This window comes from Silurus meridionalis, chromosome 19 (assembly GCF_014805685.1).
Source record: "Silurus meridionalis isolate SWU-2019-XX chromosome 19, ASM1480568v1, whole genome shotgun sequence".
NCBI classification, from domain to species: domain Eukaryota; kingdom Metazoa; phylum Chordata; class Actinopteri; order Siluriformes; family Siluridae; genus Silurus; species Silurus meridionalis.
Genome location: NC_060902.1, coordinates 11,182,139 through 11,202,263, shown reverse-complemented (window position 1 = coordinate 11,202,263; position 20,125 = coordinate 11,182,139). Strand labels below are relative to the sequence as shown.

General features: G+C 35.2%; 1 protein-coding gene across 28 annotated transcripts in view; it reads left to right on the top strand.

The window, feature by feature from the left end:
• nfasca (neurofascin homolog (chicken) a) overlaps positions 1-20,125 on the top strand; it is a 77,193-nt gene that overhangs the window by 40,612 nt on the left and 16,456 nt on the right. For 7 of the 28 annotated variants that reach the window (XR_006928664.1, XM_046874835.1, XM_046874824.1 and 4 more), the window contains exons 4-28: positions 1,172-1,189; positions 1,880-1,985; positions 2,599-2,795; positions 4,420-4,542; positions 6,171-6,341; positions 7,192-7,245; positions 8,455-8,457; positions 8,544-8,655; positions 8,757-8,941; positions 9,093-9,224; positions 9,446-9,589; positions 9,713-9,824; positions 9,905-10,071; positions 10,518-10,665; positions 10,797-10,927; positions 11,652-11,693; positions 13,724-13,825; positions 13,968-14,165; positions 14,394-14,464; positions 15,066-15,288; positions 15,367-15,482; positions 16,055-16,265; positions 16,378-16,500; positions 17,952-18,125; positions 18,957-18,995. Coding sequence is in view for 27 of the 28 variants with exons in the window: in XM_046874835.1 (XP_046730791.1) it covers positions 1,172-1,189; positions 1,880-1,985; positions 2,599-2,795; positions 4,420-4,542; positions 6,171-6,341; positions 7,192-7,245; positions 8,455-8,457; positions 8,544-8,655; positions 8,757-8,941; positions 9,093-9,224; positions 9,446-9,589; positions 9,713-9,824; positions 9,905-10,071; positions 10,518-10,665; positions 10,797-10,927; positions 11,652-11,693; positions 13,724-13,825; positions 13,968-14,165; positions 14,394-14,464; positions 15,066-15,288; positions 15,367-15,482; positions 16,055-16,265; positions 16,378-16,500; positions 17,952-18,125; positions 18,957-18,995 (3,102 nt within the window). In the remaining variant the exon portion in view is untranslated. Of the gene's footprint in view, positions 1-451; positions 941-1,171; positions 1,190-1,879; positions 1,986-2,598; positions 2,796-4,419; positions 4,543-6,170; positions 6,342-6,433; positions 6,437-7,191; positions 7,246-8,454; positions 8,458-8,543; positions 8,656-8,756; positions 8,942-9,092; positions 9,225-9,445; positions 9,590-9,712; positions 9,825-9,904; positions 10,072-10,517; positions 10,666-10,796; positions 10,928-11,651; positions 11,694-13,723; positions 13,826-13,967; positions 14,166-14,393; positions 14,465-15,065; positions 15,289-15,366; positions 15,483-16,054; positions 16,266-16,377; positions 16,501-17,951; positions 18,126-18,956; positions 18,996-20,125 lie in introns of those variants that run through there. The other 21 variants (XM_046874838.1, XM_046874828.1, XM_046874837.1 and 18 more) reach the window with 16 other exon arrangements.

Genomic DNA, 20,125 nt, shown 5'->3' with positions numbered 1-20,125 from the left:
TTTCTTACATATAGCAGTGTTTTTTGGTAGTGCCTCATATGAGCTTGTTGGTTTGAGTTTTGAATGAAATGATAAACCATTTTAGAGTGCTTTTCATCTCCTTGAAGGGATGTTGATTTTACCTCTTTACCTCTTACTGTGTGGTAAACACATAGCTCTGAGCACATAGCTTTAAATATGTCCTCTATTCATTTTTTTCACCACCCCCTCTAATTTTCTCTGCGATGCTTATTGCTGAGGGTTTCATCGCTTTCCAGCTGACCTTGGTTCCTATCTCTCTCTCTCTCTCTCTCTCTCTCTCTCTCTCTCTCTCTCTCTCTCTCTCACACACACACACACACACACACACATATGATGACCTGACCCTGTGGTCCTACATATATATATATATATATATATATATATATATATATATGTGTGTGTGTGTGTGTGTGTGTGTGTGTGTGTGTGTGTGTGTGTGTGTGTTCTTATTGATGTAAGATGATAAATAGCATATCAACAGAGTTGCACCTTTCGCAGCATTTCTATCAAACTACTATGAACAAATAAATACCTTATGTTAACATTGCCTTGCCATATAAATGAAGGTCATCTTTTATTATTACCATGGCACAATAGAGAAACAGATTGGGATGCACAGTCATACATCATAATAATTGTTGATATTATCTATGTGCTAGACCTTCTACTAGGGAGGTTCTATGTCATAGAAACCAAATGAAAAAAGGCAACACATAAATACAAATATGCTGTTCAAATAAAAAAGAATGTCTTTATGAAGCATTGCCAGTGACAGTGATTCGTTGTTATTTAATTGTTATATTAATTTTTGCCACTTCTTTCCTTGGTCATAATCACTGTTGAACATTTATTGAAATCTACTAAACATTTTTTTTATTCCACTGTCTTTGCTCTCCAAACACTGGAACTCCGTTAACAGGTATGTCCTTTTTTAGTTGCACTAACATAACATTGTGTATAATAATAATGGTTAGATATCTGAAGTCCTAAAATAGTTCAATAGTAATTGTATTTGTCTGGCAAGCTAATGTAAACAATTGAATCTGATGTACCTACATTTAGCTTGTAGTTTTTTGATATACTAATCAGCCATTCTGGCCTTCATGTGCTCTTTCTGTCTCCCTCTCTCACCATTTCATGGAACTAACAGCAAGGATTCAGCAGGACTGTAAGTGCCTCATTAACACAGACTAACCTGTTTAATTAAAGAGTACCTTATTGCAATAATCAATTTAGTTGAGATTACTTAGTGTGAAATTTGAACCAAGAAGTCTGCTGCCTTATTGTTGGACACTCAGTTGTCATAAAGTAATAGATCAAATACAATAAACTCAACTTTAAACAGGTCAATGAAAGCAGGAAGATTTCAGCATGATCTAATATGCTCTAGTCATTTAAACCAAATGAAAAAGACAAGTTATAAAAATGCAAATATGCTATAAAAATAAATAGAAATTACTTCATTAAGAATCGTCAGTGACATTGACATTAACAATGTGAATAAATGCGCTTGTGTCGGCAGAAATGCGTCAGTATGATTCCACGACCTCATTAAGAGAGTCATAATATTTTAAATATGATCCAAAAATTAGAATAATCAAAAGATTTCAAGGATAGCTTAAATAATAAATTAATAGCTTTATATTAAAATAAAAGTTTTAATTCTACCAGTTGAAGTAATATTTGAGTGAACAGACATACACAAGATAGGGATTTGTGTACATGATGCAGACTGTGCAATAGTAAGAGAACTGTGTTCTGAAAATGTGAGCACTAGAGCCTCTGACCATTAGAGGCTCATTAGAGGACTATAGTAATCCACAGATATTCTCTGATAAGTGTCTCCTCCCCCCTCCAGTGAAACAGCCCCCTACTATTGTGAAGGAGTCAGTCAAGGACTATATTGTGGATCCCCGAGATAACATCATCATTGAGTGTGAGGCCAAAGGCAATCCTGTACCAACGTAAGCATTCACAATGCCATTTCTCTTGTTATCCTACTGATTTTTTACTTTCTTGTATTTAGCTTGTTTCTCTCCCTTTTTGTTTCAGTTTTGTCTTGGATTTTGTTTGTATGCATTGCTGTAAATTTGTCCAAACCTCAATAGTGGACCTCCTCTTATTTGGCCTTATTCCCTTGCTGGTATTCTTTTGTCCAATCTGACTCTCCCCCTGGATCTGGATCTGCCACAATCCTGGTCTTTGTCACATTTTGTTCCGACTCAACCCTTTTCTCCCTCTCTTTCTTCTATCTATTTTCTCTAATTAAAGTTGATAGCCATAAGCACAGAAAGCTGAGTGTGTACTATTACATTCTGCACTCCATACTGAAAGGGAAAATGCCAGTCCCCTTGCTTACCCTTGTGTGTATTTGTATTATAGTTTTTTTTCTGCAGTTTAACCTTTCACGTCCATTCAGTTGATTGCATTCCTTGTATAATACCCAGAACACTGATTTGGATTTAAACTATATTGTGAAGAGAAAGATTTTGTTTGCTTCTTAGCAGTGGACCATTCTGTGTAATAGTTAAAAATAAGCTGAAACACATTGAAACCGCATGTCATCGGTTTGCCCAGGTTTTGGTGGAGACGAAATGGGAAGTTCTTCAATGTGGAGAAGGATCCACGTGTGACCATGCGGAAACGCTCGGGCACACTGGAGATCAGCTTCAGGAATGGAGGAAAGCCTGAGGACTATGAGGGAGAATACCAGTGTTTTGCTATGAATGACTTTGGCACTGCTATATCCAACAAAATACTGCTGAGAGTTTCCAGTAAGTAAGCATAATATATGTAAATGTATATATGACACTACAGTAATTATGAAAATACACTATGAGCTGCCATATGATCTGGACAAAATATCACATATGAAAGATAACAATGCCATTGCTAGGATTAACCCAGGATTTTGGCACTTGAAAGACCAAAAACTGACAATGAGATCTGTACTAAAGATACTTTAGTACTACAGTAAAGAGCAATACTGACATGAATGAGCAGTGAATTTTGCAATGATTGAACCACCCAGATGAGAATATGTTCTCTTTTGAATCTGCTTCCTCTCAAGGTTTCTTCCTCATGCTATCTCAGGGAGTTTTTCTTTGCCACTGTCACCACTGGCTCCCTCAGTAGGGATAAACAATTATAAGGAACAAACCTATTGGCAATAAACTTACACATTCTTTTATGCAACCTAATAACCACTTTATCTGTGTAAAGCTACTTTGAGACAATGCCTATTGTAAAAAGTGGTATACAAATAAAAAGTAATTGAATTAAATGAATATATAAATTATTTTTTTCTTTGGAAATTTTGTCACTATTAGTGTGAAGCCGAAAGAAACTGTCTTACTTTATCTATAGCTTCTGTACCAAAGTTGCTCTTGACAAGACATGACTTTACGAAACTGTCCCCCTTTGTACTGAATATGATAAAACTGTATAGTTAAAACTTGTAACTATTTTGATATACCAGCAAGAAGTTATACTGTACATACTTTAAAAAATAAATGAGATTTAGAAATAAATAAGAAAAAATTAAATCCACTGGAAAATCAGTCTTTTGCTGCAGCAGCTTCAATTCAATTCAATTCAATTCATTTTTATTTGTATAGCGCTTTTAACAATGAACATTGTCTCAAAGCAGCTTTACAGTGTTCATGTGTTCAGTGTTTTATTAGCCTTCATTATACCAAAGTTAAGTCCGTAATTTTTTATTAAAATGTATTCTAGTGCTGAAGGAAATGCAGATACATGCAATAAATGGATGTTTATTAACTACTACAGCTTATATTTGAATTTTACACATTTCTAATCCGGTATTTGCCTGTTGTGATATTAAGAACATTTAGATTAGCACTTCAGCAGGCAGGCGGACTTTATTTTATGAATAAAAACACTTTTATATACTGTCCTGAAGAACAAACCACTGCAATTTCATTGTAGACAGAAAGAGACAACTCATTGCAACATGTTTACATAATAGAAAACAGAAAATTTATGTAAAAGCAGTAATGCCTTTTGTTCACCATACATTTGCCTGTCAAATTTATGCAGGTTACCACTCTGTAGCACAGAATGAAACTATATGTGTGGGTAAAGGAGCACAGTCTCAGTCAATTGCACACATAAGACAATCTTAACTATTTACCTATTTATTGATACCAAAAGGCAATAATAGTTAGAAATATATTGGATGTATTATAATAATAATTATAATAATAATAATAAGAATTATAGTATTATAACATATCTTACAAAAATATATTAACTTGATAAAATTATAAAAAATGATATAAAATTCACTGGCAATGCAAGAACCCAGGAATGTGGCACTACAGTAAATTATGGTTTGCTCTAAAATGACCAGCTCTAACACTTTATTTTGTTGCTCAGAGGCACCACTGTGGCCTAAAGAGGTTTTGGAGCCAGTGGTAGTAAGTGAGGGATCATCTCTGGTCCTGACCTGTAACCCACCTCCTGGCCTTCCACCACCTAAAACATTCTGGATGGACAGCAGTAAGTCAGCATTTTCCGTCACTCTCTTTTAGACTGTTCTGACTGTATAAATGTCATATCTCTATTTTGTCTCTCTTTTGATACTTGTGTCAGCTTCTGTCTGTCTGTTTCATTCCCACATGTCTAACTTCTTATGTGTTAGTGCTGAGCTAGTCTATTTGTGTGCGAGAGAGTGCATGTGTATATATATATATATATATATATATATATATATATATATATATATATATATATATATGACTTGGCATTTCTTGGCAATCTGCTGAGAGCACAGAAATAAGGCCTATAAGGAAAATAAGGGAGATTTTATTAGATATTCCATCAGAACAGAAATAAAACAGCAGTTGCACCTGAGCAAATGTGTGCATAGTTAATTATTATGACTGTTTTTAGTTATTTTTATTATTATTATTATTATTATTATTATTATTATTATTATTATTATATTTGTATTATTATGTTTTCTGTAATTATATGATAGTTAGCAAAATCATACTAATGAATGCACATGAGCTTTCTTGTTTTAATGTGGCCTGATTAATGATAGTGTGACAACGTGACAAGTAATTGTCAAGTTTTCTTTGTAATGAAACACACAATAAATACATACACAACTAGCTTAATGCCAATACCAGAGCTAGATTCCACATTATATACTATATCCATCAGCAGTTCTCAATGTGGGATCTGTGAAGCATAGCTATAGGGTCTGTGATTTTATTTAATTAAATGCACTGTGGCTTCAATTAATAGCATAAAATTTCATTAACATGCTTAGGAAATTAGTCAGATATCTGAGAATTTGGATTACGTATTTACACTTACACATACTGTATACATCGACGTTATGGACCACATTTTGTGGACAACTGACCATTTGATTTTTGAACATCCCATTCTACATTTAGTACTTATTTGCTGTAAATGTGCTTGTGGAGATTTGTGTTCATTCAGCCACAAGGGTGTTAGTAAAGTCAGGTACTGATGTAGGGTGAGGAGGCCTGGGGTCAGCAGTACAGGTTATCCCAAAAGTGTTCACTGAAGTTAAGGTCAGAGTTGTATCAGGCCACTCACAGCTCAGTTCAAGTGAATGTGAAGTTTAAATCTACCCCTTCCAAAGATAAATGGTTGCCTCCAACGAACTACACATGGATTCAAAAGTCAGGCGTTTCAATACTTTGTCCATATTGTGTATGTACTGTAATCCCTCGACTCTACCGCGGTTCGAATCTCATGCCCCTGGTTTATCGCAGCATTTGCCACATAACTAATTTGTTAAACTGATTTTCTTGGTTTCTTGCGGATAGCATGATAGATAGAGTTTTATTTAAAAAAAAAAACAATTATTTATAGAAATACAAATTTTGATTATAAAATGAAGTAAAATGTTAATACAGTATAGTACTGTATACATAAAATAGCATTTTTGGGGTGGTGTCCATTTATCACGGTTTTTCATTTATCGTGGGAAACCACTGTGATAAACGGGGGATTACTGTAATGTGAAGTGGGCTTTAAAAAGGTAAATATTTATGTCCCATCTTATTATCTTGCCATAAGAAAGGCCACTCTTTAGTTTTGGTTATTATCAAGCTTACAATTGATGATTTTTCCCCTCCTTTTCCTAGGAATGATGCCCATAGAGCAGAATGCTCGGGTGTCCATGGGGCTGAATGGAGATCTTTACTTCTCTAATGTGCTTGCTAAGGATGCCAACACTGACTACAGCTGCAATGCCCGATTTCTCTTCACACACACCATCCAACAGAAGAATCCTTTCATCCTCAAAGTCCAGACAAGTGAGTAAGGGCGGATTCAGTATATATGAGCGTGTGTACATAAACATTGTGTGTATTCAAGTATGTGCGTCATATAATGAACACAGTGGTAGAATGTGGCCATCTATTGATGGTTTGCCTTTACTACAGTATGTTTCTCCATTCGGATTGAAAATGTTGTCATATTGGAACTTTAAAAAAAAAAGTAAAAAATGTTTAATCCCTTCCTATTTATTACACATAAAGAATGAATAAAGGAACATCCATATATAAAATATTTTAGGAATACTGTCTGTCCAAATAGATTTATCACACAGATATAGTCTTACCAGTAAAAATATCTCCTGCCTTTAAAGTGCATCAATACCTAATTGCACTATTTGAAATATGATGAGGCTGTGCAAGACTGAGTTGGAACATGACAGGTGGGGTTTTGAGGGCTATTGAGAGTTATTCAGAATTGATTCTATTGATCCAATCAGCTCTAAGCATAAGGAGAAGAACAGAAGGGGCCCAGCGCCCTCCTCCTGACAGCTGACTGATCTCTTTGTTTACCGGTTCTTTGCAGAAAGCCATTCATGGGTGAGGTCACTGCTCTCCTATTTGGAATTAAGTCTAAATTGTTTGCACTTTTTTGGATTGGTGGATCTTGTTTTCAGATTAGACAGCGCTGGTTATGTCGTGAAACAAACTCTTAGACAAGAGAAAACAAAACACATTGCTAATCAATCAGTTTTGTGTAGCAGGTTTGCTGATTTACTTTGACTTTGATAGTTACTCACTCTGATTAAAAGAAAGTGAATAAACCGTTTCAAGCAATATAGGAGCACAACAAATTTTCTGGACATTGATGATCTAATTCTGTCCACAGAAGAGCCTTATAATGACACTGTTTACTCTCCAAACGACACTTTTATATACAGTGGTGAGTCACAGAAAGTTTATCCACAGATTCAGGATCTTTCCTGAATCCCTAACCAGCTTAAGCATCCTGTCTTCTAACAGGGCTAGTATGTATGCCTCTAATATCTGTGTGCCAATATAACACTGTCATTTGTCAGTAATTGTGTGATTGTCTATTCTGTTTTACAATAATAACAATAATTCACCACATTGTTGATTAAAGACATTTAGCTGCATTTTAAAATAAAAACCTTACAGCTTGTAAGCTGTAAAGTGCAAAAAGTAAACATTTGTTTTATTTTTTAATCTTGAAGAATCATTGTATGTAGCAGGTATCTAAACATTAGTATGACATTGATTATAGTTTACTTTGTTAGTGTTTTCAATTATGATTATTAATACAGTACATACTGTATTAATAATCATAACTGAAAACACTAACAAAGAGTAAAAATTTAGAGAGTAGAAGCTAAAAGAATAAACACCTACAATCATAATAGATACCCAATAAAGATAAAGACATTAGGGTAATCAACCAATGACAGGTGACTAAAGACTAGAACAGAAACAAAAGCACATCCTAACAAAACAATATGAGAGGTAGAATATATTTTACTTGTACTGTGAAATGCAGCACATGCTGAATTTTAATAAAAAACAGGAGTATTATGAAATTTTTCTTTATTCAGAAGTCAGTTGTCAAGATACACAAAATGTGCTACTACAACTGCTGTCATAAAAGTTAGCGATAAGCAATGTATGTAGCAATAGCAGCCTGCCACGCTTAGCCTCCCATGTGTGCTCAGTTGTTGGAATGGGGATAAAGTACCCCCAAACCCACCTGTGGAAAATAAATAAATAAATAAATAAAACTAACTATCTATCTATCTATCTATCTATCTATCTATCTATCTATCTATCTATCTATCTATCTATCTATCTATCTATCTATCTATCTATCTATATATATATAGTTAGTTTATATAGCTAGCTAGTTATATATAGCTAGCTGGCATGGTAGCTGGCCTCAGGATGATCCAAAGGTTTCATATCTGTAATTAGTCATGCTTGACTAACCCCCTTTCCCCCCATGTCTTCATTGTTATAGAATCTTACAACCTTGCTTTTGTGTGTGTGTGTGTGTGTGTGTGTGTGTGTGTGTGTGTGTCAAAATTGTTTTTTCTTCTTCTTCTTTTTCTGATTCAACGCTAAAACCCAATTGGGAGCACAGAATGTAAGACATAGAACCATAACCCTAGCCCCATTATCTTTATCTGTGTGTATTCTGTATACTAAAAAAATATTCTTCCTGTTCCACAGCACGTAACATCCCAGAATCAACACCATCCTTTCTCTCTCCCTCTGGAATATCAAGCTCCAAGATGGTTCTCCGGGGAGAAGAGCTTCTTCTGGAGTGCATAGCTGCTGGAGTGTAAGTAATTTTGGAGATAAAACACTCTAGGGTAGTGTTCTAGTGTTTAGGTGAGAAACTATGTCTTCTAAACCTGTTTTTTTTTTCTGATCCACACACAGTCCAACTCCTAGAATCCAATGGTTTAAGAAAGGAGGGGATTTACCGGAGAAAAAGGTCCATTTAGAAAACTTTAATAAAACCCTGAGCATAAAGTCTGTTTCGGACGAGGATTCTGGAGACTACATCTGCATGGCCAGTAATAAGATGGGCAGCATCCGACACACTATCTCCGTTCAGGTTAAAGGTCAGAAGATATTTGTAAAAAAAAACTGACACTTTTTACACGTTTTATTTGTTTGGTGTATTTTTATTTGCCTGGTAATTAATATAGAGAACCAGAAAACAATCAGGGATATTCACATGCATTTGAATGTTTTATATCTTGACTCTTATAGCTGCTCCTTATTGGCTGCATACACCATCTAACCTCGTGCTGGCTCCCAATGAGAATGGACAGCTGCAGTGTTTAGCCAGTGGAAACCCCAAACCCAACATCCAGTGGCTTGTAAATGGAGAGCCAATAGAGAGTAAGCCTGAAATTCAATCCTTATTTTTCATAACACAATGCTGCCAAGCACAACAATTATTTCTTAGCTGGTACTTGATATTTATAGCATATTTACTCTTTTTTCGAAACTAAGATAAGATTTAGTTTGCTTTTCTAATAGACTCTTTAACTAGCTACTAACTAGTGCATGACAATTGGTTCCAAACCAAATCTTCTCCTTTTACATTTTTTATACTTTAGGCTCACTGGAAAATCCTAGCAGGAAGGTGGTCGATGATGCAATCATTTTCAGCTCAGTACAAATTGGCACTAGTGCTGTTTACCAATGCAATGCTTCAAATGAGCATGGCTACCTGCTGGCCAACGCTTTTGTCAACATACTGGGTGAGAGATCTACAGAGGAAATAATTAGTTCAAAGTTGTGCTGAATCCACTATATTAGTAGAGTGATGAAAAAGTTTAATGGGATTGTCATTGCAACTTATATGGAACCATGGTTATTTACAGATATGGCACCCAGATTATTGGGACCCAAAAACCAGCTGATTAAGGTGATCGAAAACAAACAATCCTTTCTGGATTGCCCTTTTTTTGGCTCACCTTACCCATTTGTTAGATGGTAAGTTCTATAGAGTATATATAAAGTGTTAAAAGGTTAAGATTTAGAATGCATCTTGTTAAGTGTTTGTGTTCATCTAGGTTTAAGAATGGCCAGGGTATAGTTCCAAATGGTGGGAAGTACATCTTGCATGAAAATGGTACTCTGGAGATCAAGAGAGTTCGACCTGAAGACGAGGGTACTTATACTTTTGTGGCAAGCAACATCCTGGGCAAAGCGGAGGACCAGGTCCGTTTGGAAGTCAAAGGTGAGAAATCAGAAATAAAATTGTATTATTTATTTTATTATAGATTTCCAAATAAATCAGGTTTTAATGTCTGGACAAAGAAACTAAACAAAGTGAATCATTTCAAACATTTATGCTATTCATACTATTTATAACATTATTCAAGTAACACTTAATGTGACTAAATAAAATGAAATATTTTTAATATATAAACATAGTTTATAAATGCTATCATTATACTGTTTAGGCAAAACAAAAAGGCAATAATATATACTATCTATGTAAAGTACTAACAGTCCAATAAAAAATAAAAAAATTCTAATCACATTTTGAATAAAAACAATAGGTTTTACCTAGAACAATAGATTAAAAAAATAGTTATTTTAATGCCTTTGCTGTACGATCAAAATAGGTAGGCCGAGGGTATAACAAAATGCTTAATATTTACTTATACGGTTTTCTTTCAGAGCCGACACGGATTGTCCGAGCTCCAGAGCACCGCTCTTCCTTCAGAGGAAGTATGGCTCGTTTTGACTGCAAGATTAAGCACGATTCTACCCTCCCCATTACTGTCATATGGCTCAAAAATGACAAGCCCCTGCATGTTTCTTGGATGTAAGCAACACATACTGCATTACATTCTTCTTCACAAGATTCCACTGTATTATGTATTACCAGCACACTCAGTTAATATGGACTCGTCTAATTGTATTTTATATCTAACTGAAAATGTGCACTGCACTTAGGAGCAAGTTTAAGAAGGAGGAAGACTCGCTGTCTATTAGCAACATTCAGCCTGATGATGAGGGAACATATACTTGCACAGTTACTACAGAGTTGGACCAGGACTCTGCATCAGCCCGCCTTACAGTTTTAGGTATACACACACACACACACACACACACACACACACACACACACACACACACACATTTAATAGATATGCATACAGAAATATGCATACAGTTACAGAAATATCCCTCAGTATGTATGTTTACATGCAGTCAGTCTGAATAAATTAAGCCTTAATGCATATTTCACAATTACTGTTTGTATGTATCCTAAACACTGAATTCTGATTCAGACATTTATTTACCTGTGCATTACTTAATAGAAATAACCTAAAGTCATCAGTCAAAGTCCTGTAAAAAAAATTTGGATTGATCTCAGTAATTTAGGTTTTTACAGGAAAGCTTTTCAATCTGAGTAAACAATTAATTTTATAACTAAAAGATTATTCGGATGCATGTAAATATACCTACTGTATTATGAAACACATTATTTGGCATATTTTTCTGAATAGTTTATTAAATAACATTAAATAATTTATGGCAATAATTTAACTAGTCTTACTGGCTATGTTTAACTAATAGCTTCTTTCCGATTATTTATTTTTCTTTAGTCAAATCATGACTTACCTGGAAATGACACTGTACCTCTAAATAATTTCTATAATGCTTCTTTTCCTTCATCTTAGCTGGTACTTAATATGTCTCTGTAGTATTTATAGCATATTTTGTCTTTTTTAAAACTAAGATCAAATTTAGTTTGCTTATCTAATAGACTCACTAACCCATAACATTTTACCTTTGACCTCACAGAGGATGAGTCCCTAACTCCCTCGAAAACTAGTGCCTTAGCAGGTAACAGTTCTTCTTCTTTCTGCTCCCCTAACTGTTCTGCTCCCCTAATGTTTGATTTCATGTTGTATTTGTCTTTAAATTTTTTTTTACTGTTTCATTGACTTTTCTGTGCTCCATATGCAGTTTGTTTAAGTTCCCTATAAAATTCTAAAGCTGATTATTAGATTTTTTTACATTATTACTTTTTTATTATGACGTTTTGGATAAATTCGAAACACTAAATTCATTCAAAATGTTATCCAGATCCAGAAGACTTTGACCCTCTATAATATGAAATAATGCCAGTCAGTACTTCTTTGGCAACACTTGGTTTACTCACATAGATTTAAATCATGAGTGGTTTGATGGATTTACAAATCATCTAAACTTAAAAGCTCATGTTCTGAGGATGTCTACTTTCAATTATGTGGGCAGTTAATCATTCATATAAATATTTCTTAGGGACTGTTTAAAAGTGCTGAAATGTGTTGTACTCCCTTTCGTTTGCTAATATGAAGTGAATGTAAGTAACTTATAATGACAACTAGAATGCAGTAAACAAGTTTCTATGTTACTCTATGTTTTCCTATCGAACTTGTTAAGAATTAGACACTTTCATTTGGACAATGACATAATTAAAGCTATTTTACCATAGTATAGAGTTAATAACAATATCAATAAATAATACCAATAAAAATTGCTGTAGGTTAGAGATGGTTATATTTGTGGTCCTTCACTTTTTAAGTCGCCAAAATAAATTAGACATTTGGGTCTTCTCATCCTTTTCTGGTGGTTGTTATTCCCTAATTGTGACTTACAAGTTAGACAAATGCTTCAGTTGTGGCATTTGCTTTTGGAGTCTGTTGTTAACTCTCAATATAAAGAGATATGTAAGAGCTGTCATTGCCAGTGAAGCAAACCATCATTAGGTGAAAAAGCCAAGTCAGGCTGAATAAAAGTCTGCATTTTGATCTTATATATCAATAACTTTATTGACCTGACTGCTTATTCAAAATTTAGCAATCTGGACACTTTTGCGAGTGTTTCTTTTTACATTTATCATCCGTTAGCAATGATTTTTCACAAGAACACTGTGCAAGTATGAGTTTGTGCAAATATATTACCAAATAATATTGATGCAGACACAGACATGATCAATTTTAACATATTTTTATTTGCATTGTTTTGTATTATTACTAGTGCTGTCAATTGAGTAAAATATTGAATCGTGATTAATTGCATAATTGTCATGAGTTAACTCAAGATTAATCGCAACTTAATCGTACATTTTTATCTGTTCTCAATGTACCTTAAATTAATACTTTTCAAGTTTTTAATACTCTAATCAACATGGGCATGAATAAATATGGATGCTTTATTCAAATGGACATTTATTATTAGTGAAACCAAACTGAACATAGAGCATAAAGACAAAATATACTTGTAAATGTTTTACAGTAATTGGTGGTCTAGTGGTTAAGACGCAGCGCTCCCACCGCTGTGACCCGGGTTCGATTCCCGGTCAGGGAACCATCCCCAGCCACTCTCAGTGCCGGTCCCAAGCCCGGATAAATTGGGGAGGGTTGCGTTAGGAAGGGCATCCAGCGTAAAAACATGTGCCAAATCAAACGTGCGGAGGATCCGCTGTGGCGACCCCTAACGGGAGAAGCCGAAAGAAAGTTTTTGATGGTGCTTTAAATCCTGTAAATCATCAGGACACAAAATGGAACACAAATGTTTAGCAGTTAAAAATAATATTTCTGTAGAGATTTTATATATATATATATATATATATATATATATATATATATATATATATATATATATATATATATATCTGAATAAAGAAAGGATGTCGTAAAGAACTGTGTGTTGTGTTGCAGGTTTCATTTCCCCTTTTTTATATTTATATATTTATAATTTTATAAAATGGTCAAACAGAAATGCTTATTGCATTAATCGCCCTTAAAATTAATACATTTTTACAGCCCAAATTTTTCACATTTGTTCTTGATCAGTTTGTATACTTTTTAATTATTGCTTTCCTCCAGATCGCCCTGATTCCCCCAAGGATTTGGAGTTGTCTGATCTATCAGCACGCTCTGTCCGTCTTACTTGGATCCCTGGCAATGAAAACAATAGTCCTATTACACGTACAATTCCTTCATTACTTGTTACACACAAATACAGAAATATTTTCACATAAATAGTCAAATATTACTTGAATATCTAGCATTCTAAAAATCTATAAACTGGTAAGCAGATTCAGAATTTGGGACACTCCTCTGTTTGCAGAATACCTTGTTCAGTATGAAGAAAATCGGTGGAAACCAGGCGAATGGCAAAATCTGTCCAGTTACTCAGGTGATCAGAACTCAGTGAACCTGAATCTGTCCCCGTTTGTGAACTACCAGTTCAGAGTGATCGCCATCAACAGTGTGGGTCAAAGCCGTCCGAGCCGCCCATCAGCTCGCTACCAGACCAGTGGAGCAGGTAAGTGACTGAGGGAAAAGGGGAAAAGAAAATGTTTATCGTTTCTGTTTCACTTTTATCGGTATCGGCTGACTTTAACATCACTTGTATTCAGCAATATGTATGTCAAATACAGAATACTGAAAACACCGACTTTCATATATTTTCAACAATATTTACAGGTTTTAAAAAGTTTTATGTTGATAAACTATTATTTGGATGCTAACTTGTAGGTTCTTGTTTTTTTAGCTCCTTATGTTTATCCCAATGGCCTAAAAGGTTGGGGTACCAAGAAAAACAATATGGAGATCTCTTGGCAGGTGATTACTGATCACTGTCTTTTTCAATTCTAACCCTATATTAATACACAACATTTATTTGGATTTTTATATCATTACTGGTAATATGCATTTGTAGACAATATGGACAAAAGTATTGCAACATTTGACTTTTCTAACCTTCCTTAAATCTATTACCACAGAATTGTATAGGATGTCTTTGGATGCAGTAGTATTACATTTTCCCTTCATAACAAAGCCAAACCTGACAATGTCTCTGTGCACAAAGCCAGCTCTATGATGATTTGGTTTATATGTGTTGGAGTGGAAAATCCTAATTGACCAGCTATAGAGCTCTGACATTAACCGTACTGGGCATCTTTATGATTGGACTGCTGACTGAACCCCAGGCCTCCTCACCTTGCCTCAGTACATGACTAACACCTCTGTAGCCTTAGTGTAGCATCTCTTTAGAAGAGTGGAGGTTATAATAACAAAAAAAAGAAAATACAGTAATTGTGAATTGGGATGTTGAAGTAGCACATACAAATCTTATGGCCAGGTGTCCACAACTTTTGACAATATAATGTAGGTAATGGGGTAAAGCTATATTTTATACTAATATATAAATCTGTGATTACAGCCCCTTCTTGATAACCAAAGAAATGGGCCTGATCTACGTTATGTCATCTCATGGAGGAGGAAAGAATTGAAGGAGGAGTGGAATAACATCACCACTACTAATACAAAGCATATCGTCAGTGATACAGACACTTATGTCCCATATGAGATCAAGATCCAGGCAGTTAACGACTTTGGTCCAGGCCCTGAATCAAACATAGTGATTGGCTACTCAGGGGAGGACAGTAAGTATCTGCATATTAATTTTGCTAAGTTTTGTGTTTTGAATATTAAATTATTCACTTATTGCATTGTTCTGTCAGGGCCTACGGATGCACCTGGAGACCTCAGGGTGTCAAAATTAAACAGCAATAAAGTAAATATAATTTGGAATCCTGTTGAGGCCAAATCCATTAATGGGGAGTTTAAAGAGTACAGGGTGAGTTCTTACCTTCATTATCATAGAGGAAGTGACCGCCATGTCTATCATTACTGATAGACATGTCATATATTTAATATACAGCAGCTACAACTGCATATCATGCTGGTGGGAAAGAAAATTCATATTATCTTAACACTTTCTTTACATACTTTAAAGGGATAAACATAGGAAATGATTTCTGCTTGTAAAATTGTATATTTGTATATTTTGTCTGTATTTACTTCTGTAAAGCTGCTTTGGAACAATGATATTAAAAATAAATATAAACACAAATCAAAAATGGGTTTTTACAACAATGCCATAGAAGAACCAATGTTGGTTTCCCAAAGAGCCTTTCAGTACATGGATTTAAAAACACATTTCTTCACATAATTTGATTAGTGGTGGCACAATACTGCTTTTTTCTTTTTCTGTTTTGAATACAAGTTGATAACAATACTGATTCAGTCATTTAGTACTAGGCTTTACTAGACTAACGGGTATATTGTTTAGTTCTGTATGATACTAAGAACTATAGAATAACTTTTTAGTCCTACAACTTTTATTTACTATTCTGCGCCCTCTTTTAGTTATATTACTGGAGGGAGGCAAGCCTGGTGAAAGACCTGAAGGTGAATAAGGACAAGAAAACTAAAGGCTTCTTCAGTGACGCATCTCAAAACAGTGGGGTCCTAATGGACCTTGTCCCTTATAGCAAATACAAGATGTACATGGTGGTGGCCAACACCAAATTTGAGGGACCACACAGCAACACTGTCGAGTTTCAGACCAAGGAAGGCTGTAGGACATTTCTTGATACTTACTTTCTCTTCAATTACATAGGTTTTTATTATTGATTATTATCCTGAAAGCATACCAACAAATAATAAACTCTTTTTTGACTGCTAAATAGTGCCAGGGGCTCCTAAATTCTTCAGGATTGTCCAGAGGAATGCCAGCACCATTCGCCTAGAGTGGAATAAGCCTCTAGAGCCGAATGGAATTCTGATCGGATACACACTTCAGTACAAGACAGGTTTGCTTACTTTTAATCTGACATGGTAGTGTTCTTTACAAAAGCATTTTATTAGCAGCTCCAGTATATGTCTGGTATGAGTATCAGAACTTATTTTAGTTAATCTATGGATTAGATTAGATCTAATCTATTATTGTATGAGGAAGTCATGTGTGTCAGAGAAGTACAGTATGTGAGGGTGGTGAACGACAGACTGGTTCAAGGTGGAAGTTGGACTGCATCAAGGATCGGCTCTGAGCCCTTTCCTGTTTGCAGTGGCGATGGACAGGTTGACGGATGAGGTCAGACAGGAGTCTCTATGATGTTTGCGGATGATATTGTGATTTGTGGTGAGAGTAGGGAGCAGGTTGAGAAGAGTCTGGAGAGCTTGAGGTACACGCTGGAGAGAAGAAGAAATAAAAGTCAGTAGGAGTAAGACAGAGTACATGTGTGTGAATGAGAGGGAGGCAGTGGAGTGGTGCAGTTGCAAGGAGAAGAGGTGGAGAAGGTGGAGGAGTTTGGACCTAGGGTCAACAGTGCAAAGTAATGGAGAGTATGTTAGAGAAGTGAAGAAAAGAGTGCAGGCAGGGTGGAGTGGGTGGAGAAGAGTGGCAGAAGTGATTTGTGATAGAAGGGTATCTGCAAGAGTGAAAGGGAAAGTTTATAGGACTGTGGTGAGATCTGCGATGTTGTATGGTTTAGAGACAGTGGCATTGAGTAAAAGACAGGAGGTGGAGCTTGAGGTAGCAGAGCTGAAGATGTTGAGGTTATTGTGGGAGTGACGAGGATGAACAGCATTAGAAATGAGTTTATTAGAGGGACAGCACATGTAGGATGTTTTGGAGACATGGTATGGGAGGTGAGATTGAGATGGTTTGGACATGTGCAGAGGAGGGACATGGGGTATATCAGTAGGATAATGCTGAAGGGGCCACCAGGAAGGAGGAAAAGAAGAAGGCCAAGGAGGAGGTTTATGGATGTGGTGAGGGAAGACATGCAGGTAGTTGTTTTAAAAAATGCAGATGTAGAGGACAGTGGGGTATGGAGACAGATGATGGTGACGAAGAAGAAGAAGAATCTAATCTAATCTTTACAGCTAGTTGCTATAATAAATAAATAAATGTGACTAATTGATAGCCAATCTTTAAAAATCAGTTGTCTTTATCATTAAACTCAAAAGTTTTCATCGATGATAACATGCTCTAATTTTTTTATTCAATGGCATCTCAAAAAGGTGTCTAATAACTTCACATAAACCTGATTACTTTGTCAAGATCAAATGAGTTGATTTCAATCTCAAGATCTAAAACACAAAATATTGACCCCGCTACCAGACATAACAATAGCACAATTGTCAAATTATATGCCTTGGTGATTTCAAAATTTACAAAGTAGGAATTGTTGTTTCTTGAATAAACAATTAGTTCATATTTCATAGATGACATGAATACACTAATTTTCTCAAAATCTAGTGAATGGGACACAGGAGGGCAAGCTACAGGTTCTGAGTTTCTTCCCTAATGAGACAGAGCACACCATGCACCTGCCCGACCGATTTACCCGCTACAAGTTCTACCTGTCAGCTCGGACGCAGGTTGGCTCTGGTGAGGTCTATGCTGAGGAGTCACCTCACTTTGCCAATGAAGGTGAGCCATCACACATACAGCATACAATATGCCACTTTTGTGAGTGTGAAGTGACAAATCCTTTTATTAATGCCAGCAAACTTAACAAATGATTTTTATTATTCAAGAACAAACAGCATGCAAAAGTTACTTTTGTAATCAATAGTTTATACACTTTGTGATGCGTTTACTACATTACAGTGGAAAAAAGTACTGTGCTCCTTTTTACATTATAAGAAACAAAATCCTACTATGGAACTGTATTAAATTTCAGTGCTAGAGTACTGAAACTCAATCTCACTTGAAACTCAGACTTACATTGATAAGAGTGAGTGCATCTCCCTATGTAAATAGAGAATTAGACAAGAGCGGAGAAAGTGTATAAGGGATCTCTCTGGAAGCAGCTTCACTCTCGTGTTCTCTGAACAGAAGCTTGTTTTGTAAGACTATCACAGTACGAAGAATCCCCATCACTGAAAGCTGACATCATCTCGGTCAGCTCAGGTCAATCACCACTGTTGACTGTTGTTAGGGTCAGTGAATGAGCAACTGCTGAGAGCACAATCACCCAGCATTCTTTACTCTGTGGTTCTGTCTGTCTTTTTTGTAAAAAAAATATCTATGTCTCTCTCTCTCTCTCTCTCTCTCTCTCTCTCTCTCTCTCTCTCTCTCTCTCTCTCTCTCTCTCTCTCTCTCTCTCTCTCTCTCTTGATCTATATCTCTCTCTCTCTCCGTTTCTGTCTTGTCATTTTTTGTGCTGCTTACCTATTGACTTCCTTGTTTTCTCAGTATACTCTGACCTGTCCCCTTTCCTCCTTCCTCTTTTGTCTGTCTCTCCATCGGTGTAAAAAGAAGACTTTATGACTTCAGGTACTGACCCTACAGGTGTAGGTAAAGAGGAATGTCCTGTAAATTTGCCTATCTGTCTTTCTGTGTGCTCCCTGTTTCCCCCTCTGGCACAGTGCAGTTGTAACTACTGTACTACAAATTCTGCTTGCTTTATATACATCAACTTTACTATGATTGCACAACGTGATTTGGACTGTATTCAGAGCTGATGCACAAGTTCCAAAATAAACCCATTAATATAGGGGAATGTTCAGATATTTGCTATACAAGAAGCTTTAGTTAATATGCCTTAAAGTCTTAAACACATGCACTGAAAAAGGACTTTTTTACTGTGCCAGAACCAACCACATTTTTTAGACAGCTTTTAACCTGGGACTGTTAAAGCATACCACACATTAAATATCCTTTTAATTACAACATTATTTTGCTGGATAAAAGTTATGTGAACAATAATTATTTAAATAATTAATAAAGCAAGCAGTTTAAATACATGTATGTGCCTTATATATGAACAATACGCTATATTTTAATAACAATGGAGAAAACAACAGACAATGTTTTACATGACTAACTTTTATATTATTTTAATATTTTAAATATTATTTTGATATTTTAACCTGGTGTGAGCTATAGCACCATTATAGCGCTATATTATAGCACTATACACCACTATAGCACTATAATTTGTGATTATAAAAATCTTCTTTACGTATATGTCCATATAAATATTTTGCCTTATATTATATTATATATAAATATAATTATAATATATATAAATATAATATAAGGCAAAATATTTATATGGACATATACGTATTATATTATATTATATTATATTATATTTTATTATATTATATTATCAAATAAATAATATATTATTTGCATATATTAACACTGTAGGACATTTAACAATGTGTGTCAGAAGCGACAACAGCATGGATACACCACTTGACTTTTCAGGTAAAAAATGTGTAGTTACAGCATACTATCAGACAGTGGTGTTGAGTAAGTTCAAATTGAATAATAATGGATAACTGGGACACTGGGACATTGAGCATTTTATATCGTTGTATATATAAAACTATACAAATATAAATTTTAATGTACTTTCAGTATTATTTCATACTTGAACTCATCTCTGAATACAGTTCATTTCGCTTTAAAGACTTGGG